Source organism: Dermacentor silvarum, chromosome 10 (genome assembly GCF_013339745.2).
Source record: "Dermacentor silvarum isolate Dsil-2018 chromosome 10, BIME_Dsil_1.4, whole genome shotgun sequence".
Classification (NCBI taxonomy): Eukaryota; Metazoa; Arthropoda; class Arachnida; order Ixodida; family Ixodidae; genus Dermacentor; species Dermacentor silvarum.
This window is the reverse complement of record NC_051163.1, coordinates 19347151-19371400: the sequence shown is the minus strand read 5'-3', so window position 1 is coordinate 19371400 and position 24250 is coordinate 19347151. Positions and strand designations below refer to the sequence as shown.

Here is a 24250-nt window from a genome sequence, read left to right as displayed (position 1 = left end):
AGCCAAATTAATGGAGTAATGCAGAGAAAAACAACAGAATATAAACCAGGATGTTAGTCAAAGTAACTGGATCACCTGTAGGGGCTCTTAGCAATGAGTCCTGCTCGGAGAAGGATGCACTGTCGGGAGTGTCTGGGCTCTCCGTGGACTCCTGAAACAAGAAAATTATTTGCAATGCCTTTTGCCACAGGAGTTACATTGAAGACCTGACACACTCCGTGGTAACTCAGCGACATTTTAAGGAACGAACAGAGCTCCATTCTTGATGATGACATTAATTGACAAGGATTGGTTGGCAAGATGTAACATTCCAAATGAACACAGCGGCTGAGAGATGCAATAGTTAGTGGAAAATCTTTGACGTCAGGGACAGCAGGTGCGGGAAGTTCGAGGTAACATTGACACCCGTCATTAGGCTTTATTGCATCTTTTTTGGCTTATCAAGTCTCTTATTATGCTAAGAGTGGCTTTTTTGGTATTGTAGAACAGTACCACATGTATTAGAATATATAAGGATTTTTTTTTTTTACCATAATCCTTAGCCTTGAAGTCACCCCCTGCCTTATATGTGAGGCTGACAGTTTCAGTTACGGTTTTAATATGGCGGTAGCAGCACTACACTACAGGTGAACTAGATTTTGGACGGCAGTGCAAATTGCAGGGAGGCAGTAACATATTTTTGCACGTATAACCCACACCGAGAATTCGAAATATTTAACAGTAAAGGTTGGTTGCAGATTATATGTGAATTTCGCCTTGAGGTGCGACTTGACGGTAACACAAATTTCACCCCTATGGTGTGGCTTCACAGCAGCACGGCATGTGCTGCTATAAAGCCACACCATAACACAATATCCACGCTGTCATGAAGTCGCACCTTAAAACGGAATTGGCATATTACCCACACAGATTATTCCGGGGGCTTGTGATTATTCGGTATTTTGGGCAATCCATCAGCTACTCTATATCGCCTTATATCAGTGTGCATACTTCAGTTCTTTTTCTCGGGTCTCCCAACTGCACCCTCGCCTTATAGTTAGATAAATATGGTAATTTACTCACACAGGTTAAATCATTTTTCTCTTAAATGTTCGTTTAATGTGCACCGAAATCATGAGCCACAATGGCTTATGCATTTCCACCCCTGTTGGAATGCAGATGCGGAGGCTGAGAATTGAACCCTTAACCTTGTACTCATAGCAGAATGCTGCAGCAATTTAGTCACTATGGTGGGTAATAAGTCTAAGGTCTTTTGAGCCAAGTCCCGTTACAAGCAGGCCTCTGACTTTTCACTTGTAACCACTCGTGACGTTTTCACTTGTGACGTCGATCCCTACTTGATTAGACACTCCTTCCAGCCCCTGTGCAAGAAGGTATGACACAACGCGGTGTTGTGCATGTCCACAGAGAGAATAAAATGCCATACTTGCCAACCTCAAGATTTTCCAATTCGTAAACTCGCGACCGGGAGGGGAGGTGGGGGTGGGGGGGCAATTGTGCCGAGGAGTGACTTCAAACACACTCGGAAGCTCTCATTGTACTAGAATCCAGCCAATAAACGTGGCTCCGGCTGTTACGGCAGTGCCCATTGGCTGAGGCGAGCTCAAAGGCTGAGTAGCTGTCGTCTGCTCGGCGCACCGTCGTTGTTGCGCCGTTTTCATTCTTTCCGTCGCTTTCTTTCTATTTTATTTACTACAGATCGGTCGGGAATAATATCAGTATTGCTGCCACCGAGTATCAAAACTAGATGCAGCAGAGTGGAACGTCTGCCAAAGCTCCATGCACCTGCGCGTGGGACCGCTCATTTAGGTGAAAGCGACGGTGGCGCCACCAACTTTCAATTAAAAAAAAAAGCCTCAGCGGGGAGCCCGCGTCGGACCCACTTCCCCAATCTGGTACACTCTACCAGAGTTGCACTGCGGCGGATGCAGCAGCTGGACCGCTGTCTTGTATGCGTTCGAGAAGCCGACATTTAGTTTCGCCTCACGCAGTTGGCCTAGATTGACTTCCTAGACTAGACTGACCTAGACTGGTTAATCGCGTGAGACGAAACCGAACGTCAGCTTTTTGAATGCGTGCAAAATAGCGGCTCTGGTCACAAAAATGAAAAAAGAAGAAGAAAGCGAGGTCAACAAAACAGGGCATACTCGCGAAAATAGCATAGCGGAGACGACAGGCCACAACTTCCTATGCAGAAACTGTGCCTGCCGCATTGACCCGAAATTGCCGTCTTTACCACGCCATACACCCTGCGCTGTATTCCTATAAATGTCCACACTGTGATCAATGTGCAATGCTTTACCACATGGTATGGGCTTGCGCAAACACACCACAGCTAACACCCATAACACACCCCACCACACGGCAATGGGAGGCAGCACTGTCCAGCTCCAACCTGGTCAACCTGGTCAACCGAGCGAGAAGGGCAGCTAAGGCCGCTGGACATCTGGACTGAGGGGACCACCCACTGCAGAGTGGAGGAGCTACCTACGCTCGCGTGCTTTTTCGATTAAAGTTTATTCTCTCTCTCTCTGGGGGTGCCACTTACGTAGAGTGGGTCTCGATGTTGAGAGTAACGACAACCAGTGACGTCGGGTCGTCGTCGACCGACCCGACGACAAAGGCAATGACACAGAGTGAAAAATGTTTCTATTTCTATGCGCACCCCCTACATAAGTGGCGTCAACACTCACCAGCAACGGTGTGCCTTTATTAGGAATTTAAACATTTTTTCGCGAATAAAACCAATTTCCCGTAAAAATTGAGTCGACATAAGTAAAATCGTAAGACGGGTCCAAATTCGTACATTTTACTGAAAATTCATAAGAGTGGGCAGGTATGAAAATGGTGATAAAGGCCATTTATCTGAGAAGTGCAGGGATATAGTAACTTAGTGGCAGCTATGGAGCACATAATATATTGAAGATATGAATGCACAAAAGCACTGCACTGAAGTCTCCCTGTAGACCTATGGGAGCAAACAAAGCATTTCATTTGCAAAAATGCAATGAAATCATTGACTGTGTGTGCATGCCCTAGCACTCGTCATGGTTAACATGTCAGAAGTATGTTAACATACTGGCTGCTTGATGCTTGCACAATAATATTAAAGAACTGGCAAGCTGCACCGCCACCATTATGCATAACATGTAGGCAGTGTTCACTCCATAGACCCTGTGTGACATTTCATGTGCCGTGGTTCATTTGCCACTAACAGCTTTGGGAGTGCTGTGCACATGACAAGTTCTGTCACTAATCTTGGCAGCAAGACTCCTGTAACACTGTTGGTACTCTGAGGCCTGAGAAAGCTATGTCCCTTGCTTTCTCTTTAGCTTTGCAGCAAGAAATGTATAACATTTGTCATGCAGTCTGATGACAGCATGAATCATGCACACAACTGCTTTCAGACTCGCATCCTTTGATTAATTGATTAGGATTGATTGATTGATTAGGTGAAGTGGGTGAGTGAGTGATGTACTCACTGACCGACCGACAAACTGACCATATGATTAAGGGGATCCGAGGGACTCGATTTTTTGTTAGTTATAACCCCATTCAATAAACAGACAACGAAGCCACAGAAAGCGCAGGAGAAATATAATTATGTTTCATTCAAATGTAGAAACAATAAGGAATAGGGAAATGAAAGTGGATGAAGAAACAACTTGCAGGTAGCAACCGTCCGATCGTGCTTAGTGTTCCATCCCAAAGCAACAGCTGAGCTCGGAGAGACAACATACTGTAGGGCTCCGTATTAATGTTCACCACCTGGAGTTCATCAACGTGCACCAGAGTCTCAGCACTGCTCCCAAAGGAATGCAACCACAGCGGCTGGGAATATGAACCAGCGACCTCGAGCTCTGCCTCTGAATCTTTTGACAGAGAGTCTTCTGACACCACGAGTTCATTGCACAAAGTTGTGCAGGATGCAGGTTTATGCAATGGCATTCAGTGAGATGCGAAAAGAGCTTGTCATGCATAGAAAGGTCAGACAAGGACTGTGACCCCGTACCTGCTCCTGCAGCCAACGTCTTCGCTCCAAGCGCTGCAGCCGCCATGTTGCGTCTGCCTCCTGTTCCGTCTCGACCTGCGCCTCTTCTTCACCCTCTGAACCAGGCCGCTGGTCCAGCTCATCAGTGGCTGTGGGTGAAGAGGCGCGTTTTTTTCACTAACCCACATATTACATACACGCGTCGTTATGCCTTTGTTAGCTTGCAAAAAACATCAGTGGCTGGCAGTACAACCGTGCTGACTCACAACATAATTTTGAAGCTCCATGAGCTTTTCAGATGTTGCAACTCTCGGAATGTATCAATAAATGAAACAATCAGTTATGTTGAACTTTAATGGTTTTATAGGTAGTCTCTCGTGTTGGCCACTTTGTAGAAGTCTTATGTGCTTTGTTTTCCTTCGTGTGTTCTTGTCTCCTGTGCTCACATGACAGACAGATGACTACTAAATGGGACTAGAGGTACAGATTTATGCTAACAGTAACAATGAAAAAAAAAATTTTTTTTTTTCACTTTACGCTTGGACTAGCCTACGTCTAAATATTTATAAAATATAAAAAAAGGAAGGAAAGAAAGAAACATATCCAAGAAATGAAGAAATCAAGCAAGGAGATAAAATGTACTTTGCTTGTAGAGAAGACAACATCAGATATTTATTTGTTTTAATTAATTTTATTTGATACGTACTGCCGGCCAGGGCATAATTTAGACAGAAGAAAGAATGAAACCAGACGTAGAGAATAGAAACAATGAGCAAAATACAAAAATAGGAAACACTAATTACTCTGTAACAAGATACAAGATCGTAACAACATCAGTAAACCAGTGCCACTCAGAAGGTCTATGTAAACACACACAGTATCCAACATAAAAACAGTCATCTGGCACAACTTGGCCAGCAAATATTTTCAACTTTGTGCGTGCGTGTGTGTGTGTGTGTGCAACAGCAATTATGCGAACACTCCAGCCACACTCGCCGTGTCATGTCTGAGCAGCCCGATTCGGGCAGTGAAAGAGACGGCAGAACTGGTGCACTGCAATCCCCCCACACACAGCATTCCTCTGTTGCACATGACATGCTATGCTGGAGCACTGGCACATGAATGCAGGATTTAAAAAAGTGCTTTGCAACACAGGTAACACTTCACAAGGAGCTGGCTGCAGCATGTCCGATGGTATAACCGTAGGTTTAGGCAATGTGAATATATCAGCATGACTCTTGTCTCATTACACAGCGAAGCTGTAGACTACCTGCCAAGAGCACTCTTAGATGTCAATACTCGACAGTTACCACATGCCTCATGGCATTAACCAATAGAGCTTTAACCAATATGTATCCCAAGCAGCATATCTCAGATCTACTGGGAAGCTATCACTTGGCTTTAACAATTAACCTTCTCCAGGTGGTTTCTGCCATACTTTGTTTTTCTTAAAGAGAAGCTGCAGTTGGTTGAAGGTGGCAAATACACTTATCTAATAGACACTGAGAAAGTGAAGATGTGCTCAACTTTCAGCCAAAGCACTATGGTATGCGTACCTGAGTTTCGCCAACGAAACTGTCGTTGACGCCCTGCACCGTCGGAGTGGAGGTCACCGTCTTCCAAGAGCAGCTCCTGGTAGATCTTCAACTCGCGCTTGTCCTCATCGAGGAGCTGCTTGCTAAAGAACGATGCAGCAACTCAGAATCACAAGATACAATACAATGCGCTGCAAGCAGACGCTGCAGAACAAAACACAGGCACTCGCATAGAAACAAACAAGGGATAAAGATGAATGCCCCTGTTATATTGCACGCTGTTTGCAGCATCATCGATCAAGCCAATATCTGCACCCTGCCAGGACACAATGCTTGCGTCATGAATTTGAGGAAAAGGAACTTTCCCAGACAAGGAGTATACATGTCTAAAGTAATAATCCAACCGGAACAGAACAATTCAAACATATAAAATTAAATCTCGAAGGGTTCAATGGCAAAAGGCGATGCACGAGCTATGAAAAAGGCCATAGTGGTGGGCTCTGTGATAATTTCAACCACCTGCAATTGTTTAACATGCATGGAAAGCGTGGTACACGAGCACTTTTTCATTCTGCTTTCATTGGAATGCAGCCAGGAATTGAACTCATGACCATTTCTCAGTGGATATTTTTGCTCAGCCACAAAAATAGCCACTCAATCACTACGTCTGGGTGAAGCAACTTGAGCTCTTACCAGAGCCCAGACTGCAAAAGAGCATCTGATTTATAAAACAGTACCATTGATCATAAGCATTTAATGTGATGGTCACAAAGTGTTTATTACGGTAAAACAAATTGGAGCGCAAAAAACACACCTGCATATGCACATACACCCACACACACAATCACTCTAAAAAGAACCTCCCAGACAAAGTGATTGCGTGTGAGCGTGTGTCCATGTAAAAAGCTGTTTTGTCAAACCCTAGCTTGTTTTACCATAATAAGTTACCACCTCACAACTGCAAGCTCTAACAGTGCCTAAATAGCCTATTACATAAACAGTACTAATATTTCACCTTCAACAACACCAATGAAATAATAAGAAAAGACTAAAAGGTAAGCAGACACTCGTATGCTTTCTTTCCACCACGGTTTCATGCCCTAGATGCACTAAATGATTCAATTTGCAAAGACAGTCAAAAGATGACTCACAAATGGAAGCGGCCAATTTCTTCCCGGATCTTGTCAGTGTCTTCTTTCTCATTCTCCGTAGCTATGAGGTCCGCCAGCACACCTTCATCGTCGTCCTCGTCTTCACCGTCGCTTCCAACATCACTTCCGGAAAGCTCGGCCTCGTCCTCAAAGAAGTCCTGCAACCTGAATCATGGACAAATGTTTTAAGCTTCAATTCTTTAGCGTCGCACAGACAAACACAAAGCATGCATGAGCACTATGTCGCATCAACAACATAAGTCACACAGCTATTTCAGTAAAGTAATAGTATGGCTGAACCACGTTATAATAAAGTCGCATCTGACACGAAGAAGCATTCGTTATATCAAATATTTGTTTGAAGCACATATTCGTTACAAGCTTATATCAGCGAGAAATAAGCTACGGTAGATTTAGTTCGACTGAACTGTATTTCCGTGAGTCAGAAGAAATATGGGAACTGAAGGCCTCAGTCTTGTTTGTAAACCATATGAAGCCGGCAGACAATAAAACCAAGAAAGGTGTAAGTGCTATTAATTGACATCTTTTGAAAATTGAAATGTAGACATAATAAGGAAATGAAAGTGGAAAAACAGACTTCCCAGTGTAAACACTTCGTCCGTAGGTTAACCAAATCATGTCCTAATGTCTACCCAGTGAAAACATTTCGTCTGTAGGACATCGTAATCACGTCCCAATGTCCATGCACCATTTTGAAAACAAATAAGACATCCGGTGGATGTCCTGTATGTCCGGTGGGTGTCTTATTTGTTTTCAAAATGGTGCAAATGGTCCGGACATCTGTCACACAGCGTGTGCTGCGACCGTAACTGACATTACGGCAAACTCTTTGCAAAAGACCCTGTCATATGTCTGTAAAATGTACGCAGTACATGCAGAATGCATGTACTAACATGATGTTCCTCACAAACATACAAGGGATGTCCGCAGAACATGGAAAGTACGGCCAAACGGTCTTGTGAGGGACGTCCACACGACGCATTGGACACATCCCTAGGATATCCATAGGACGTCATTGTTGTCACTGAGTGTGGCCGCAGGTGGGAGCTGAACCTACATCTTACGCATTATGCATGTGATGCTCTACGACTGAGCTACAGCACCAGCTTTTGCTGAGCTGTAGCTTAGCAGAAATGCTTAGTAGAAATCTGCTTAGCAGAAATGCTAATACATACTACTAGCACTAAGTTCGAGATATCTGTCCCCAAACTCTGCTTAAGAAATGCATTGAAGTTACCATTAAGGTCGTCCCAAACTGCTAGAGGGATGCTTCGGAGAAACTTAACTGGAACGCCAATATTTCGTAGCACATTTTATACACGGATATCTCGAAAGTGATGCTAGTCTCAGGATTCCTAAGCAGACATGACTTCGCCCCTGCTCTGTCTCAATTCCACAAATGCAACACATTCTTTAAAGTGAACATTTAAATAAACAAATGAGTGAATCTTTTTGATCAGACGTCTGGGCATTTCAATTTGTCCTGCAAGTAATGTTCACCTCTTCAGACAGTGGGCACCTGAACAGGGCGAACTGAGCTATAATACTACATGAAATTTGTAAAGAATCTGTCAGAACTAAAAAAAAAAAAAAATGATTGAGAGCACCAGATATGTGTGAGAAAACTCACAAGCTATAATGCACTAAGAAAACTTACTTGAGCGCTGGTTGCTCTCTTGCAGCAGGAATGTCTTCGACTTCACTGTCATTTCCGACGTCCTCCTCATTTGGTTCACCAGGGCTGGCTTCGGGCACGTCATAGTCTTCTTCATCTTCATCGATCTCATCAGCTTGAGCACTGCATTGAAAAGAAATGCAAGACATATACAAAAGCTGGATAAAGGGCACAAGCTTGTAGCAAGCAAAGTACTGCAGCATTCACGAGAATAAAATCTGTTCTTCCGTCAGTTCCAGTCCAGAACACCGCATCAGAACTGTAATACACACATGCACACAAACAAAATCTACAAACAAAGAATAACACTTTTAAATAATCTTTTCTTTTTCTAATACAATCGAAGACTAGAATAAGTTGCCAATTGATCTTATTCAATCACAGGATTTTCTAAATGTTGCTGAAAATGCCTTTTAATGAACCAGTATTTGTCATGTACCGATTGTATACAACTTGTCGCTTGTAGAACCCAAAACTGCATGAAATAAATGTTATCTTTTATAAGTGCTTGTTTCTTTTCACTGATTCATGACTGTTTATTGTTTATGTTTATCCCTGTCGTTTGTATTACATGACTGTTTATTGTTTATGTTTATTCCTGTCGTTTGCATTACTAATTTAACAATATGCTAACTTTAGGAAGTAATTGAACCCCCCTACAATAATGCCTTTGGGGTGATGTAGGTTTGTACAATAATAAATATAATTAAATAAATTGAAAAAAAAATTGAACAGTAGGGTTTTAATGCCCCTATGCAATGCATGGATGCTGAGGGCATCATGGCGGGGGCTTGTAATTAACTTAAACCAGCTGGGATTCCTTAGCATGTACAGCCTCCCGCATTTTTAACTATATCGTGCAAGAACACTATAATATGGTCGAGCGTCCTCCTGAAGGGAACACCGCATTAAACAACTCTTGCACAGGAGAGTGCTTACTCTGCCTGAGAGTACTTCTGCCGGTCTCGCTGATTATCGCCGCTTAAAAGTGCTAAAATGACGTGTGATGGATGCTCGTGCACTATAGTTAAAAATGTGCGAAGCTGTACATGGGCATTTTTGCATTACAAAGCGATACTGTATTGCCCAAGACACCAGTGTTACCAGGCACCTGATCATTGGAGGAGTGAACCCTGAACGTCTATAGCAATATTCTGTAAGTGAAAGTCTTCGCACATCTTATGTGCTAAGTGGTACAGTATGATGCAATGGTGGCAGTGCAATGATGCTGGCAAGGCTGTGCCTTCATCATAAAGTTGCACTGTTTGCGAGCATTTAAGATGAGCTCAGCTGAACCAATAAGTAGAAGGGACCGTTCTCATGTGCGTCTGCCAGTAGCGCACCCAGGATCTCTGCCAGGGGGGGGTTGACAGTTTGCCAATACCATCTAAACAGCACTAATTTCGATTTCTTCACGGGAAATTGTCGAAAAAAATGCGCTTTTTGCGAGTGTGCAGACGATTGCGCGTCTTACATCTTAGTTGCAGTACTCAAATGCGTAAGGAAAGAAAAGGGGTTAAACAAAAGGGGGAGTTAAGTCGGCCTCAGGGGGGGGTTACAACCCCCGAATCCCCCCCCGTCGGTGCGCCACTGGCGTGTGCACACACTTATCATGTACAAAGCATTTTCTTTGCCCAATGCACTCGGTATCAAGCACACGCATTGTAATTGCAAAAATATAAAACAATTTTAAAAGGATTACTGTGAAGAGCATTTCTGAGTTAGAAAATGGCATGAGTGTGTCTACGCATTCTGAAAAATTTGAACAATCCTCTTAAATTAAGAAAAAACATTGCATGTAGTATGAAGAGTCAAACCAGCAGTTACGTGGCTCCACGTCCATGCTCCACTGCAATCAACCGTTATAAGCTATGAAATGTGCTGAATGTGCCCATCACCAAATGAGCAGGGGCTGTCTTCTTGATCAGAAGTGCTGGAGTCTACAAGCAGTAGTGTTCCTCGCACATTGCTAAGCCCACTTTACTTTTTTTTGCCTGCTTTGCCTGCTTTCAAAAGCAGAAGTTTCACGAAGTCTGTCACTTATGGACTGGAGAATGGACAGCTTGCTGTTCACAATAGTATTGGACCCGTTTCATAATTGTACTGTACTAAAACTAGCTTCCTGGCGAAGTAGTTTGCCAATGAAGCTAATGGCAGTGCAGTTGTTTTTTGCAATCAATGGGTACGAGCACAGTTTGCTCGTCTTTTGTCATGAAAAACGTAGATGTGGCTCCTGTGACAAAACCATGCTCAAGAGACATGCCCCAGCATGCGCAGCCAGCACTTCGTTTTAATTTTAGCCATGACTGGTGCTGCCATTAGTTGGACAAATGTGCAACATAGAAAAGTGAACTTGCAAATTAAGATAAGGGTCACTGGAGTCCACCATTCAATTTTCCTTTTTTTATAAGTCTAATCCATGTTGATCCAACATGTTTATGTAGGTATAAAAAATGCAGCACAAGCTACCAACTTTTCAACAATACAAACAACGAAGACTGTGCCATGCAACAGCAAGGGTGCTTACCGTGCTCCAAAGCTGCCGGAACATAAGCCGACCAACTCATCCATGTCTTGAGACGGATTAACAGGGGCAGGTGTGCTGCCTTCCCAGGGCTTCGTGTAGTCCTCTGAGAATGAGACACACAAGAAACACACTTCAGAAAATTGTGAAGGGTGAGAAAGTACTAAAAATGGCTTCATCTTGGTGGCCCAACTTCATCAGAGCTAGGCCACCAAGACGACCTCCTTGCATACGGTTTTCATCAGCTTGATTACTTTTTTGCCATTATTAAGCTGCTAAAGCTCTCAGTCCAATCATCACCTATCTCTCAAAATGACTGGCAAACAAACAGAACCGTCGCACAACACACAAATTAACCTAACAGGTGTTGTCTGACGGTCTGATCCTGCAATCACTAATCAGAAATTTAGTGGCTAAATTGGCACAAAGCTCTCAGGCCAATTGAAAAGTGCTAACTGATTTTTATCATTGCACCGTCTGCACTCTCAATGCACTGAGGCACTACACAGCTATTCAAAGTGCTTGCGTGGTGCCCCCCCAACCTTTTTCGTATCTTACCTGAAAGCTGCCTTCGTAAAGACCTGCATGCTGTCAAAGCCCTGAAACAGGTAACAAAGATGGGTCAGTCGGCACTGCTTAATAGCGCAGTCACAATTTTAAAAAACTTGCTGAAATAAATTTTACACGTATCGGGCAAATCCTGTCATTCGTCTTTACAGACACAATTTGGTTCCTTCACAAGTCTGTGAACATGTTGCGGAAAAGAAAACATGCGTGAAAGTATAGGCCATCACCTAGCACATTAACTAAACATGAGGCTGCTCATAATTTTTTTAATGCAAACTGTGCACTCGGCGACCATGTGTAACCCATGTGCATGGGATAGTAATTGTCTAATTTCCTTATTAGCATCTTTCAATTAACGCCTAGTAGAAGCACGCATCTGGTTGTTAACGGATGTGATGCTAACTTCAGACTATGACCTCTGAGGCTTTCAGCATGCTACGGTTTCTACATTATCTCGGAGGTCATGTCCAGCCGCTGTGCTGGTTTTCAACATTCTAAGTTCTACATTACTTCGGGCGAAATGCAATGGTGACGTTTCTTTCCTTTTTCTTTTTTGCCACCTTTGGTGTCAAAGATTATTTTTGAAGGTATTTCGTGATGGATCTACTCATATTTCAGACTCAAAATCTCGCACGAAGGCTACTCTGTATCTTACTATCTTACTATCTTAAACTAGGCTTTTTATGCAGCCTAAAATTTTGTTGCAGCTGGCCTTTAACAAATTGCTATCTTCAGAAGTGGAATCGCTTAAACAGCAACACACCCGGCAGTTCCAGTCAATGGAGAAAAAGCCAAGGACCGAGGTCTTGAAAGAGTCGAGGACACTGGGCTCTCTTGAAAGCTGCTTGATGCAGAAGCATTTCCCTGCTGTGGAGTATTCTGCACAATTGCATGACAATACTCTTATTATACACCACACATCCTCAAAAAATAAAAAAAAGGAAAGAAAAAGAAAAAGCTTATGTAATGCCATGTTACTTTCTATTATATGGGCTGAACTGGCCTTCTATGAAACTAAATGTCAAACAAACAAACAAACGTCTAAGTAATGTAAAATGTTATGTGTTTAGCTGAATCCATTCACATATTCTGCTCCTGACTTAGGTTCACGCAGCATTTAGACTTTTCCAAAGCTTCTGGCAAAGCCACCTGCTTTAAAATTTTTAATAAACATAGTCTCATACTGATACTTAACCTGTTGGCTGTGTCAGTAGTTATAATTTTATTGTTTCTTTTTCAGTGTCTTCACTCATAATCATTCTCCCCAGCTCAACGTTTGCAGCTCATCTGAAGCATGCATAGCTTCTGGAGTACCTCACGGCTGTGTATTTGTGGCCCTCTGTTTTCCCGGCAATAATAAAGGTATTAGTGTTGCTGGTAGCAAAGCCCTCAGAAAGCTAGGATATGCTAGGCTTGTCACTGTGAATAGCTTAAAAGGAAACTAAACTACTATCTTATATCATGACTGCCAAGTATAAAGTAGAATCTGCCTAGGAAAAAGATAACTTGTTACTTCTGCCGCTGCTGAACAGAAAATTTAGTATTTAGCACTTCTTGGTCTCTTATCTGTAACAATGACGCCATATTGATTCCTTGAAACTTCTGTACTTTCTTGAACGTAGCCGTGCTTTCCTGAACAAGTATTTGACTTGCTAAATTGAAGCAGTCATGTAATAAACACATCTGTCTTTCATGTTCACACTGACCTATTCAAATATGTACAAAATTTTTCCCTGGACCTACTATACAGCAATACAATCAAAAACCTGGCAATATGTCGTCATTACCGTAACAAGGATGTCTGAATGCCAGAGTGTTCTCCGTAATCTGTAATTTGAAATGCATTGCTGGTTGGCTTTCACTGTGATAACCTTAGTTAAGGCCCTGCAGTACGTAAAAACGAATAAATAGTAAATACAACGTACTGTTGAATCCTGTCACAACAATATTGCTGGGGCTCATAAGGAAATTTAGCTGTAGAACTTTGTAGACAAGAAAGTTACAGGCAATGGCACAGACGGAGAGCTTTAGTTTAAAAAATCAGCAATTTTGGCCTGCTTGCGCTTGCAGGAAAGCAGCAATGTGATGTAGCTTTCACGACTGTTGCATGGTTGTTGCCAACATAATTTTTAGGAGCATTCAAAGAATGTGAATGCTTGTAGTTTATTTGGTCGTCAACATTTTCTTACTGTCAGAACTCGCAAGAGTAGCTCTCATGTACCCCCCCCCCCCCATTTCAGAAGTATAGTGTGCAGGCTTACTCTACGAAAACAATGTTCAAACAAAAACAAAATTGGTGCCTGGTGGTTACTTTGACACATTTATGGGACTCTGACGAGAAATAAAGAAAACATGTTGTGCTGGAAATTTTGTTGAATCAGCATTCCTAACGTAGGGATTCTAGTGCAAATAACGACAGGGCTTTGTCAGTATAAGGCCCACATATCTCTGCTGGAATACCTAGCAGCCATATGCCTTGACATTTGCACTTGGTTTTCATCTGCTTAAGCATCCATCATACCGTGGCCCCTCTTTCATACTTTTCTTTTTTCCTTTACTATATATTCCTCAATCAATTTGGTTAATGCCACTTTTAGGCAGTGTTTACCCCTCTGTTGTTTTTACTTTGTGTCATTAAGCGCTTCATCCACAAAAAACATAATGACGCCACAACAATAACAATGCAATGATGAAACAGCAACCATGACGATGACACAATAACGACAACCATACCAATGACACAACAACAACCATGACGATGATACAATAATGACAACACAACTACCACACTAAAAGCAAGTGAATGACCAGCTGTAAATAGCTCACGACAATACTCACAGTTTTTGACTGCGTCCGTGGAAGACCCGTAAGAGGGCTGAACAGCTCCATTTCATCAGACTGAAAACTGCGCACAGCACTGCTTTTCCGAATCAGGGGTGTTTGTGCATTCTTGTCACTGTTTGCAAGTTGTGAGGCATCCAAGAAGCTTTCTGTACCTTAAATGCAAATACAAATATGCGAGGAAATGTTCAACAACTCAGGCAAAGCCAAAGGCAGTGGATTGCTACAGGGTTTAAAATTAAAAACATATTCCTGCCTTGCCAATTCTGTCCACTATTGGTTAAATGAAGGTCAAGAAAGATATTTTCCCTGTTTAGGTATGCGGAACACGAAACCTAACGTTTCCATATTAGCCTTAAGTTGATTATGATGATTCAGCATAGGAAGTATAATGAAATCACATGGCTGACACTGTAGTTGACTTGCTACAGTTGTTTTGAAGTTATTACAACAAAGCAGCGATTAAATGACATTTCCTAACCTATTATGTAACTGCATGAACATGCTTTTTCTTGAGACACACTGATGTTCATAGATTACATACTTATACAGCGCATATGGACAACGGGTGAAATGGGAAACACCAGACTGTTGTACAAGATATATAAGTTACAATATGGATGGGAAAAAACTCTGAAAGTAATGTTGCAAAATGCAAACTTGCTGAAAGTGTCTAGTGCAGAATACTGCCAAAGAATTGAAGAAAATGGAAGCTCACAATTCTCATCGCCCGTTGCTGGCTGGTCAATGTTATCCTCTGTGTCGAGAAAAGCGGGCATCTCAAGGTGGAGCTCGCCAATGGAGTCATCATCTTCGTCTTCAACATTTCCGGCGGAAGCCTTTTCGGTCTCTTCTGCATCTTCTTGATCTTCATCGTCGGAAAGCGGGTTTATTCTGCTTGCTCGCTTTTTGTGCTTGAGAACCACATCCTCATCGTCTGAGTTTTTATCATCTTCTTCTTCACCACCTGTTGATTGAAAGTACAATGCTCAACTGGAAACACTGTAGATGACAAACTTAGACAGCAAATTAATCGAATAACCCAAAAGCTTCATTTGAGCTGCATGTCTTTCAAAATGCAGCAAAACAAAGAGTGCCAACCAAAACTTTAAGGTTTGTTTATACTGACCAGTATTTCTATTTGTGTTCAAAATTATGCGATTCCATTGTACTATTAGGTTATTTTGGCTGCAACAAATGCCAATGGCACCCTGCAAGGCTGCTATGGGTCCATCCCACAGCTAGAATCACCTCAACTTACAAGAACAGCACTGGAGCAAGTTCTAAATACATAACAACTTGTCAAATAAAATAAAATTGAGGAGTTTAACATTGGAACGCAATATACAAGCTACTAGAGACACTGCAGATGGGGGCTACCGATTAATTTCGACCCCCTGCGGCTTTTTTTAACACACACCTAAACCTAGGAACATGACTGTTTTTGTATCCCACTCCCTTCAAAATGTGGCTACTGCAGCCAACAATTGAAACTGAAATCTCGTCAAATGCTTTCAGATCAGAAGGGTGCATATTACATTGGGTTCACTTTATAATGGGAGCATGAAGATTGCCACAGTACCAGCAATACATTACTTAAGGTCATGAGCCCATTCTGCCAATGAAAAGAACATTCTAAAAGCTGTAAGATGACAGTCGTGGCTAAAGAAGACAACTACATATATGAAAGAAATGAAATCACACAAACCAGATGACGTGTCATTATCATCAGAAAAGGAATTGTCTTCTTCTTCGAATTCATCAGCGAGCGCCAATGGAGACTTCGGTGCGTCATCTGGCTGAACGGCATCAGGCGGGAGTTCTTCGTTGTCCAGACAGTGTTGCAGATAACGCTGCTCTCGAGAACGGTTGCGTTGCTGTCGAACTTTACTCAACAGCTTTTCCTTTAGGAGTGAGCGTTGGCTTACCTCTGAAAGAAAATGATTGCGTGTTAAATTTAACTCACGTCCTGCTTCCCTTTCATTTATTATTGCCTCTTTTTAAAACATTTTTTCACGGTACCCAGATCAGGCTCCTAAATTAAATATGCATCCTCTGTTTTTGCACCGGAACTTAAGTTGATGCTCGCATCAACAGCATTCCCGCTCTAATATCAAGACAGCAGCAGCTCAATAGGAACATCCCAATTTCACAATGGTATAACTTCAGTCACAGGCTGCAGCATGATGTATTGCAACAGTTGTCAGCTGACAACACTGAAAGCAACTATTGACCAGTCAGAAATGTGACATGGCACCCCAATTGTTGTCTGAAAATGCTTAGCAATAGATGATGAACCTGATCTCCTCTTTGGACTGCAGTCCAAACAAAGGAACACAGAGACACTCGCAACCGTCATCTATTCTATGCTACAGCCCAAAAAAAAGTTTAGCAAGCTAGCCCACCAGCCCACACTAAGCCATATCATATCCTCTATTCTTTGTGCATGAGTAAAAAGCCACGGCCTGGGTTCACGCAAATTCTCTTACATAAGAGCACTTTTCATTGGCTGGTGTTTGAGTGCTTGCCAGTCAGGGCAACAATCAGCGTGACAACAAGACGATTGTCGCGCGTGTCAATGGCCAGTCATGGATGACCCTTACGTAAGAAAAGTTTTGCGAACACAGGTCCTTGTTTGTTAACCTTTGTAATTTTCTTCCGGGGGCATTGTACCGTCATCGTGAAAATGCCGTGCTGTTAACAAGAACATAATTAGTTGTAGCAGGCTTGTGCAGCATTTCTGGGGTTTTACGTGCCAAAACCACCATATGATTATGAGGCACGTTGTGGTGAAGGACTCTGGATTGATTTTGACCGCCTGTGGTTCTTTAACGAGCACCCAATGCACGGTAAATGGGCGTTCCTGCATTTCGACATAAAAATGCAGCCGCTGCGGCCAGGATTTAACCTTGCGGCCTCGTGAATGGCAGCACCACCATAGCCACTAAGCCACCACGCCAGGTGTTTCACAATAGCAATAAGCATCTTTCTTGTCGGCTTTTCCAACTGCCCTTCGATACTACTTTAAGCTCCCCATTTACCCAATATTGTGCAATGTGCATGACATGTGCATGCAGGCGTCGTGCAATGTGCAGTCAGATGCAATGTGCAGAATGTCTATGCATAATGTCTACATGACCAACTTCTCACTTGCTATAAACAATGCACATTAGCGAGCAAACTCATTATACATACTTCTGTTACATTGCAACTCAGCAAAGCTGCACTTTCCTCACTTCTAGCAAGAACATCGCTTAGCTACCCCCATTCTGACCAAAAATTAAATGGGAAAAGTCAGATACGAACGTTTCTCTGAAATTGAGCACTCTTCTATAACTCCAGGCACTACAATGGCCCTTGTTTTGATGGACCTGAAATCAGACAAGATCCATTAATTGCCAAGTGTGAAATTTTCATTGCTAAGCCTACCACATCAGTTTCATTATGCACTGCTTTATGTTCATTAGTAATCTAACTCTTGAATTCAGCGCTGTACCTTGGTCATAAGCATGCAAATTTACTTCTTTAGTTGTCCTGGTTATAACAAAGAAGCAAAGGAAGCGTCACATAAATGCATAAACAATTACTCTAATACAAGAAAAGACAGAAATTTATTCACCAAATGTACGCACATGCAGTCGAACCTGGATACATTGAACCAACATATAACGAGTTATTGTGTATAACAAACAGCAGTAAAATCCCCCTGAAATTTTTTGCATACAATTTTAATTTTATACATCGAATTACCTATATATCGAACTTTTTTGCGTGATCCCCTTCAGATTCGATATATCCGGGTTCGACTGTACGCTATGCGTCTATAGCGCTGACTTTAAGCAGTGAGCTATTCCCTCATTCTTTTGAAGTCAGGGAAATTAAATCATTCTGCCTGTTAGCTGTCCAAAATGTTTAGCTAAACATTGGCAGCTTGACTTTCTAGACTACAATTTAACTATGGTAATTTATTGCTGCAGTTAGTGGGCCACTATTCAAAAGAGAAAAGTAAGAAAACAGAAAGCATGGCTACATAACATAAAATTTTTAAAGAACACTTGCATCAGCTATTCAGTCTATTCAGAAAAACATATGGAATAACCAATCTTTCAACTACTTTTGTTACAGAACCGTCATGTGATTCTGTGCCATCTGTGGCAAAGATGTAGTTCAAATATTTATGCCTCAGGCTTTTCAGAACTATTTCTCAGGATCCTTCTCTTAGCAAAATTCTTGGAAGCCAATGTTCAATGTTGCACAGGGGCTGTTGCACCTGGACACCAGCTTTTAATTGTTAGTGGTAAGGTATTCGTAAGCAACCAGGCATCAAACGACAAACTTTTTAAGGATGTGAGTAATGTCTCAGGTTTTTTTCTTGTTTTTTTTTTTTAATCGACAGTGCGCCCTAAAAATAGGGCGAACATTCTTCTAAGCCTGGCATGCGTTCAGTACCTGCTCTCTTACAGAAATAGCTTAGCATTAGTTGTCCTGGCAGTTTAACAGCATCATGTTTTAAGCTAGGCTACACATAATGATAACTGCACCATACAGGTGTTGACATGAAAAGAGTATTAACTAGTGATGCAAAACTATCAACAGTACTATCAATGAGTAACTATCGAACTATCAATAATAAAAAAAGAAAAAAAAAAGGAACTATTAAAGTGCTATCAACAGCATAGAGGTCAAAGCCAAAAGTCTGCAACACCGCTCTCTAAAGTGGCTATGAAGTACTTGTGGATTCTAGAAATGTCAGCACCAGAAAAGCATGTGATATCAGTCACTGGGCACATAAATTAAAACAGGAGGAGCAGACTGAAAGTTGAGGGAATAAAATGAAATTAAACTTGCTCCATTCCTCACCAGAACACCTGGATGACGCACAACTAAATTACATGTCTAACTGTTCAGTCAGAATGAAAAGAAAGCCGATATAAGTGTGTGTAACTGCGGTGCAATGAATTTTTATTACATTAAGAGATAAAAAAAATCTAGTAATTCTGTTGGTCTGGTGTAACGCTGGCTGGATATGAGTATGAATGTACCAGGGATAGCTGTATTCGGGGTTTTGACAACAGCGAAATAACTGAACTTATTTGGTAAAAAAGTATTGCAAGAATGATTTAAGTGAATGTTACTGACAGTCATAGCAATAGTTTGGAACATCGCCAGTCAACAATGTCAAAGCTACCAATAGTGCTGTCACAGCAAACATTAGTAAACTATCGTAATACTATCAATATTACTACCGACAGTTGAAAGAAATTATCAGCATTATTGATGGTCAATTTACTAAATAGTTTTGCATCACTACTTTTAATGCAACATCAGCTACAGGCTTGGAAAATTCTCATCTGTGTAAAGAAGCAGTCATTTCACACATTCATATCTCCATCATACGTCATACAACTCCAAAATATACAGGTACAGGTCTGAAATACAGCTGAACCTCACTGTAGCAAAGTTACATCCGATACAGAAATACCTTCATTATAGCATATGTTTGTTCTGTGTTATTGTTGTTGAATTTGTTGTTATATGCTGTTCTGAAACATTCTGAAACTCATTACTACTTTTGAAACGCTCTATAAGTGTGCTAATAATGGTCCTGTTAACAGTAAAGCAAATTGATTATATCAGCGAGAAACATTATAAATTTTCCTCCGTTCTATCCAATACTTAATTTGTTATATCCATGTTAACTATATCGAGGTTCGACTGTATTTGAGATAAAAAAAAATAAGCTTCTCCAATTCATTTCTAAGATATGGAACTCACTCTTTCTTTTTCTTAGAGTCCTCCACCTTGGCATGTTTCACCAACCGCTTCAGCAGGTGGTCCACACCTTCAGGCTGGTCACCATTGTCATCTGCCAGAACGATCACAGGCTCCTTACTGAGACGAGGCACTATGCCAGCAGCAATGGCTTCCAAATTCCGCCGACGTCTAGCAGATAAATGTTGCATCTCTAATCTTTCAACACTATTCGACGAAAGGCTGGTCTCAGCCGGCTGTTCTTCGGAGGGCGTTGCCGCTGTCATCACGGGTTCCTCAGCACATTTCTGATCCTCCACGCCATTGAGTGTAGTAAGAACAGCCGGCAAGTCATCAAGCGGTGGGTCTGTGCTAGTGACACTGAGAAGAAAGAAAGCGAGGGCCACAGAAATGTCACAGATGCAACACTACATCTTATGTTACATCTCCAGAAAAAAGTAAACAAGCAATAGTGAGCGATAAAATTGCAATTTATCTTCTGTAACTGCAACTTTGCTTGTGCAGCACCAAATGAGTATGTATTTCACCAACATGTCTGCTAGGATGGATGTAACTGCATTCCGAAGAGCGCTCTGTCTACATTTGACTGAAGTTGTGCCATCAGCACATACTGAAATGCGAACAGAAAAAAAAGTCTGATCGGAATGCCCGTTATGCGAAGTCACAATGGACTGCAACATGCCATTGCTCTGTAGCTGGTTTGTAAGCATAGTGTAGTCCCACATATACATTTCGGAGCCTGAACTAATTAGCCACTGTTCCAGACGCAGGAGAACCTGGAAAAGCAACAATGCATGCTAGTCGTTTCTGACTTGTTCATGTTTGAATTTATGCTAATAATACATGTTCCATGGGCACAAGAACTCAAAAAGAACCATGATGCAGCGCAAAGACAATTACCTGCGACAATATAGGGCAATATTCAGGTATTCACAAAGAAGCAGACAAATGCCCACAGTACTTTGTCGTCTGCACTGCACCGCAATATTAAGCTTACGGAAATTCTACCTTTCACTAAAAAACCCCAGGCACGAACACTGGCATTCTTCTATTCGCGTGAACTTGCTTAAGCTCCGTACTCTTTTGAATTAAGGTAGAAGTAAGTTGACTAGTCGAAAGGAGGCACACCTTGAACTTGGAAGTGTGGCCATGGCGGTTTCCTTCTTCCTTCTTGCAGGTCGAGTTTGATTCCGATCCAGCACTCCGTCTTTGCTGAAGGAAATCCTTCAAGCTCAGCCTCTCAGGCTCGTGATAAGGCAGCAACATTCGTCGTTCTGCAGTGCAAACCGCAAACAGCATAGAAGCTAGTTAGAATATAAAAAAATGTTTGGCTAGGGTAGAACTGATTTACATACAGAATTAATGTGCATTAGCTGCCTCCTACATTGAAACAGAACACACCTCGAAGCACACGTTGGAGCTCGTAAACATATATAGAAAATAACAGTGCATGAATATCTACTTTATATTTATTTACGGAATACCTACTTCATCTTGGAGGCATTACACAAGGGGAACAAGTATGATAGCAGTGGGGGTGTGCGAATATACGAAACTTTCGAATAGCGCATCGAATAGTGTCCTATTTGATTCGGTCTTCGAATCAAATAGTCAGTATTCATAGATGCGAGTATTTTTTTTTAATACTCTTCTAACATTTCAAAACGTCAACTGCATCCACTTAAACATAAAATTGGAGCAATAGTACAGTAAATTTTCACCCCTGCGGGCATAGTATAGACATTAAACATAAGAACTTGTGTAATGCAGCAGGCTACGTCACTTAGGTAGCCATACTTTACAGGCTGTACAGCAATCATTCGCGCTCTCTGAAGAGTCCTCTGCATGCGAAGAAACTACTTGTTTGCTCCTAATGCTCCATTTGGCTTTTAATAAACAATGCTTCACAATGTATTTTGTAACGACAGAAACTTGATAACTTAAAAAAAACTAGGATGTGAACATTGTGATAGCAGCCTGTTCATTATTCGAAAACAATTTGGAAATTATTCTGTACTCGATTCGCTTATATTCTGGCACCATTGGATTCATATTTCATTAGGTCTCAAAAATCACTATTCGCACACCCCTGGATAGCAGCGATATCACAACATTTTTGCACCTACTTCAAAAGCTAATAATGTACAAATGTATACGTGTACCCGTACACATCTGACTACAAACCATACACACTGTATGGAGACAATGCAGTTTTGCTTATCGTTCACTTTTTGCTTATCGTTCACTAAAGCACTATATAGAGTTTACTAAAGAAAGCATCACCCGTTCATGCTGAAAGGAAAGCGCTACTAAATTGACAAAAGGCAAGAGAGGTCTCACCGCGTGCCATTCTTTGGCTTGTGCTGTATATTTGCTTAAGTTCCTCCATTGCTTTCTTGGCTGACTTTCGACCTGCTGCTCGCTCCTTCTTTTTGACGTCGCCGGCGGACTCGCCGTCCTCTTGAGGTACCCAAGGACCAGCAGGAATTTTCATCGCCAAGAGCACCAGTCGAGTCTCCAGCGACGTCGTCCACCATTTCATCGTCGGAACTGTCACAGATGCGGCGGCGTACGGGTGAACGGGAATGTTCTGCTCCACTTTCACCACCGCGTACCGCGTCCAAATTCGACGCAAGTTCGACGCCCCGTGATGTTGGCTCGCTCGTGGAATCGTCGTCCGAGTCGTCGAGTAATCGAAGCCTCCTCGGTTTAGTCGAGCTGCCACCCCCCAGTTCACTGGGTGGTACTTCGATGCTGCCATTGAGTTTCGGCGCGTCATCAGGGACGGCACCTATCACGTCGTTCGGCGTCGGTATCAGACTTCGACTCGGAGAGCTTTAGGTCACTCGTCGAATCGTCGTCCGAGTCGTCGAGTAATCGAATCCTCCTCGGTTTATTCGCGCTGTCACCCGCCAGTGCACTGGGTGGTACTTCAAGGCTGTTATTGAGATTCGACGCGTCCGCCATCCGGGACGGCACTATCTCGCTGTTCGGCGTCGGTACCAGACTTCGACTCGGGGTGTTTCAAGTCATTCGTCGAATCGTCGTCCGAATCGTCCAGTAATCGAATCCTCCGATGCGTGCTCTCACCTAGCGCGCCGGCAGGCAGTTCGACGCTGTGATTGGATACACCGTTGTCGGCAGCAGGGTACTGCTTTTTTGCTGTTCGGAATAGACACCCGAGTCTCGAGTCTTTAGACCTGAATTACCATCATTTACTTGAGCACCCTGCACATCATCCGTTGGCATGTTCTCGGCGCAAGAGCTGTCACCAGGCTCCTCACTGTCGGTAGCGAAGTCTTTTCGAACATCGGATGTTGTGCTTCCCGGAGCTTTAGTTTGTGGACTTCCCGGAGGGCATGATCCCGTTAATCCGTCCTCTTCAGGAGACGACTCTTCTGTTTCAGGGATTACCTGGAGGCGTTCATCTGGAGTTCCGTCACTCAGGCGCTGAGAAGCTTGACTGGAATGTGGGAGCTTTAGCACACCGTCACCGACGGATGGTGTATCCGCTGGCGAGCTTGTCGAGTACGTTTCGGAGAACGTGTCTGTCTTTTGCGAGAACAAAGACTGATCGGAAGCCTGTTCAGGCTGACTGAAAAGCGAATCCATCCTGTCGTGAAACAATGTCCTTAAGATAAGGTTATTTAACAAATCTGACTAACCTAAAGCACACGTAGCGCAGTTACCGACTTCACCGTTCATTGACTTCATTCTGTATGACCAGCAGTTGATGAGGATTATAACGCATAGCTATGCAAGATCCTCGACAAATCACTGAAGGTCTTACGCTCCTCCAGTGGAATTCGCACAAAAGTATGTAACTCGCGAACTTAACAAGGGCTCGAGGACCGCATGACCGATAAAAGTGCTCCCTTTACCAACTTTCCCGCGAAAACATTTCCCGCCATCTCCAGCTGATGAAAGCAGAGAACACTTGAGTGCGCTGCTGGCGTGTTGCTTTTTAGAATAAAAATACATTAGCTTTTAAACATTGGCGTCTAGCTAACTGACAATAACTGTCCTTTGACTCACAGATAAATTCCTGAAATGATTATCATACTAGAAATCAAACGTGACAAACGCATTGCGCAAATGCTATCACTTGCTGCCGCTAGCACAAGCCGCACGGTCACAGACATCACCGTGTTTATTGCTTCGGCAACATGGCGC

General features: G+C 42.5%; 1 protein-coding gene across 1 annotated transcript in view; it reads right to left on the bottom strand.

Moving 5' to 3' along the window:
- Positions 1–24114, bottom strand: part of LOC119431318 (claspin) — a 28148-nt gene extending 4034 nt beyond the window's left edge. Inside the window, exons 1-15 of the mRNA XM_037698794.2 lie at positions 22418–24114; positions 21206–21351; positions 20081–20437; positions 17612–17676; positions 16014–16235; positions 15024–15272; positions 14303–14460; positions 12228–12343; positions 11456–11496; positions 10901–11003; positions 8356–8496; positions 6678–6842; positions 5548–5669; positions 4013–4140; positions 76–151 (exon numbers count right to left, since the gene is read on the bottom strand). Of these exons, the coding sequence (XP_037554722.1) occupies positions 76–151; positions 4013–4140; positions 5548–5669; positions 6678–6842; positions 8356–8496; positions 10901–11003; positions 11456–11496; positions 12228–12343; positions 14303–14460; positions 15024–15272; positions 16014–16235; positions 17612–17676; positions 20081–20437; positions 21206–21228 (1966 nt within the window). The 5' untranslated portion in view covers positions 21229–21351; positions 22418–24114. The remainder of the gene's footprint in view (positions 1–75; positions 152–4012; positions 4141–5547; positions 5670–6677; positions 6843–8355; positions 8497–10900; positions 11004–11455; positions 11497–12227; positions 12344–14302; positions 14461–15023; positions 15273–16013; positions 16236–17611; positions 17677–20080; positions 20438–21205; positions 21352–22417) is intronic.
- Positions 24115–24250: the final 136 nt, after the last annotated feature.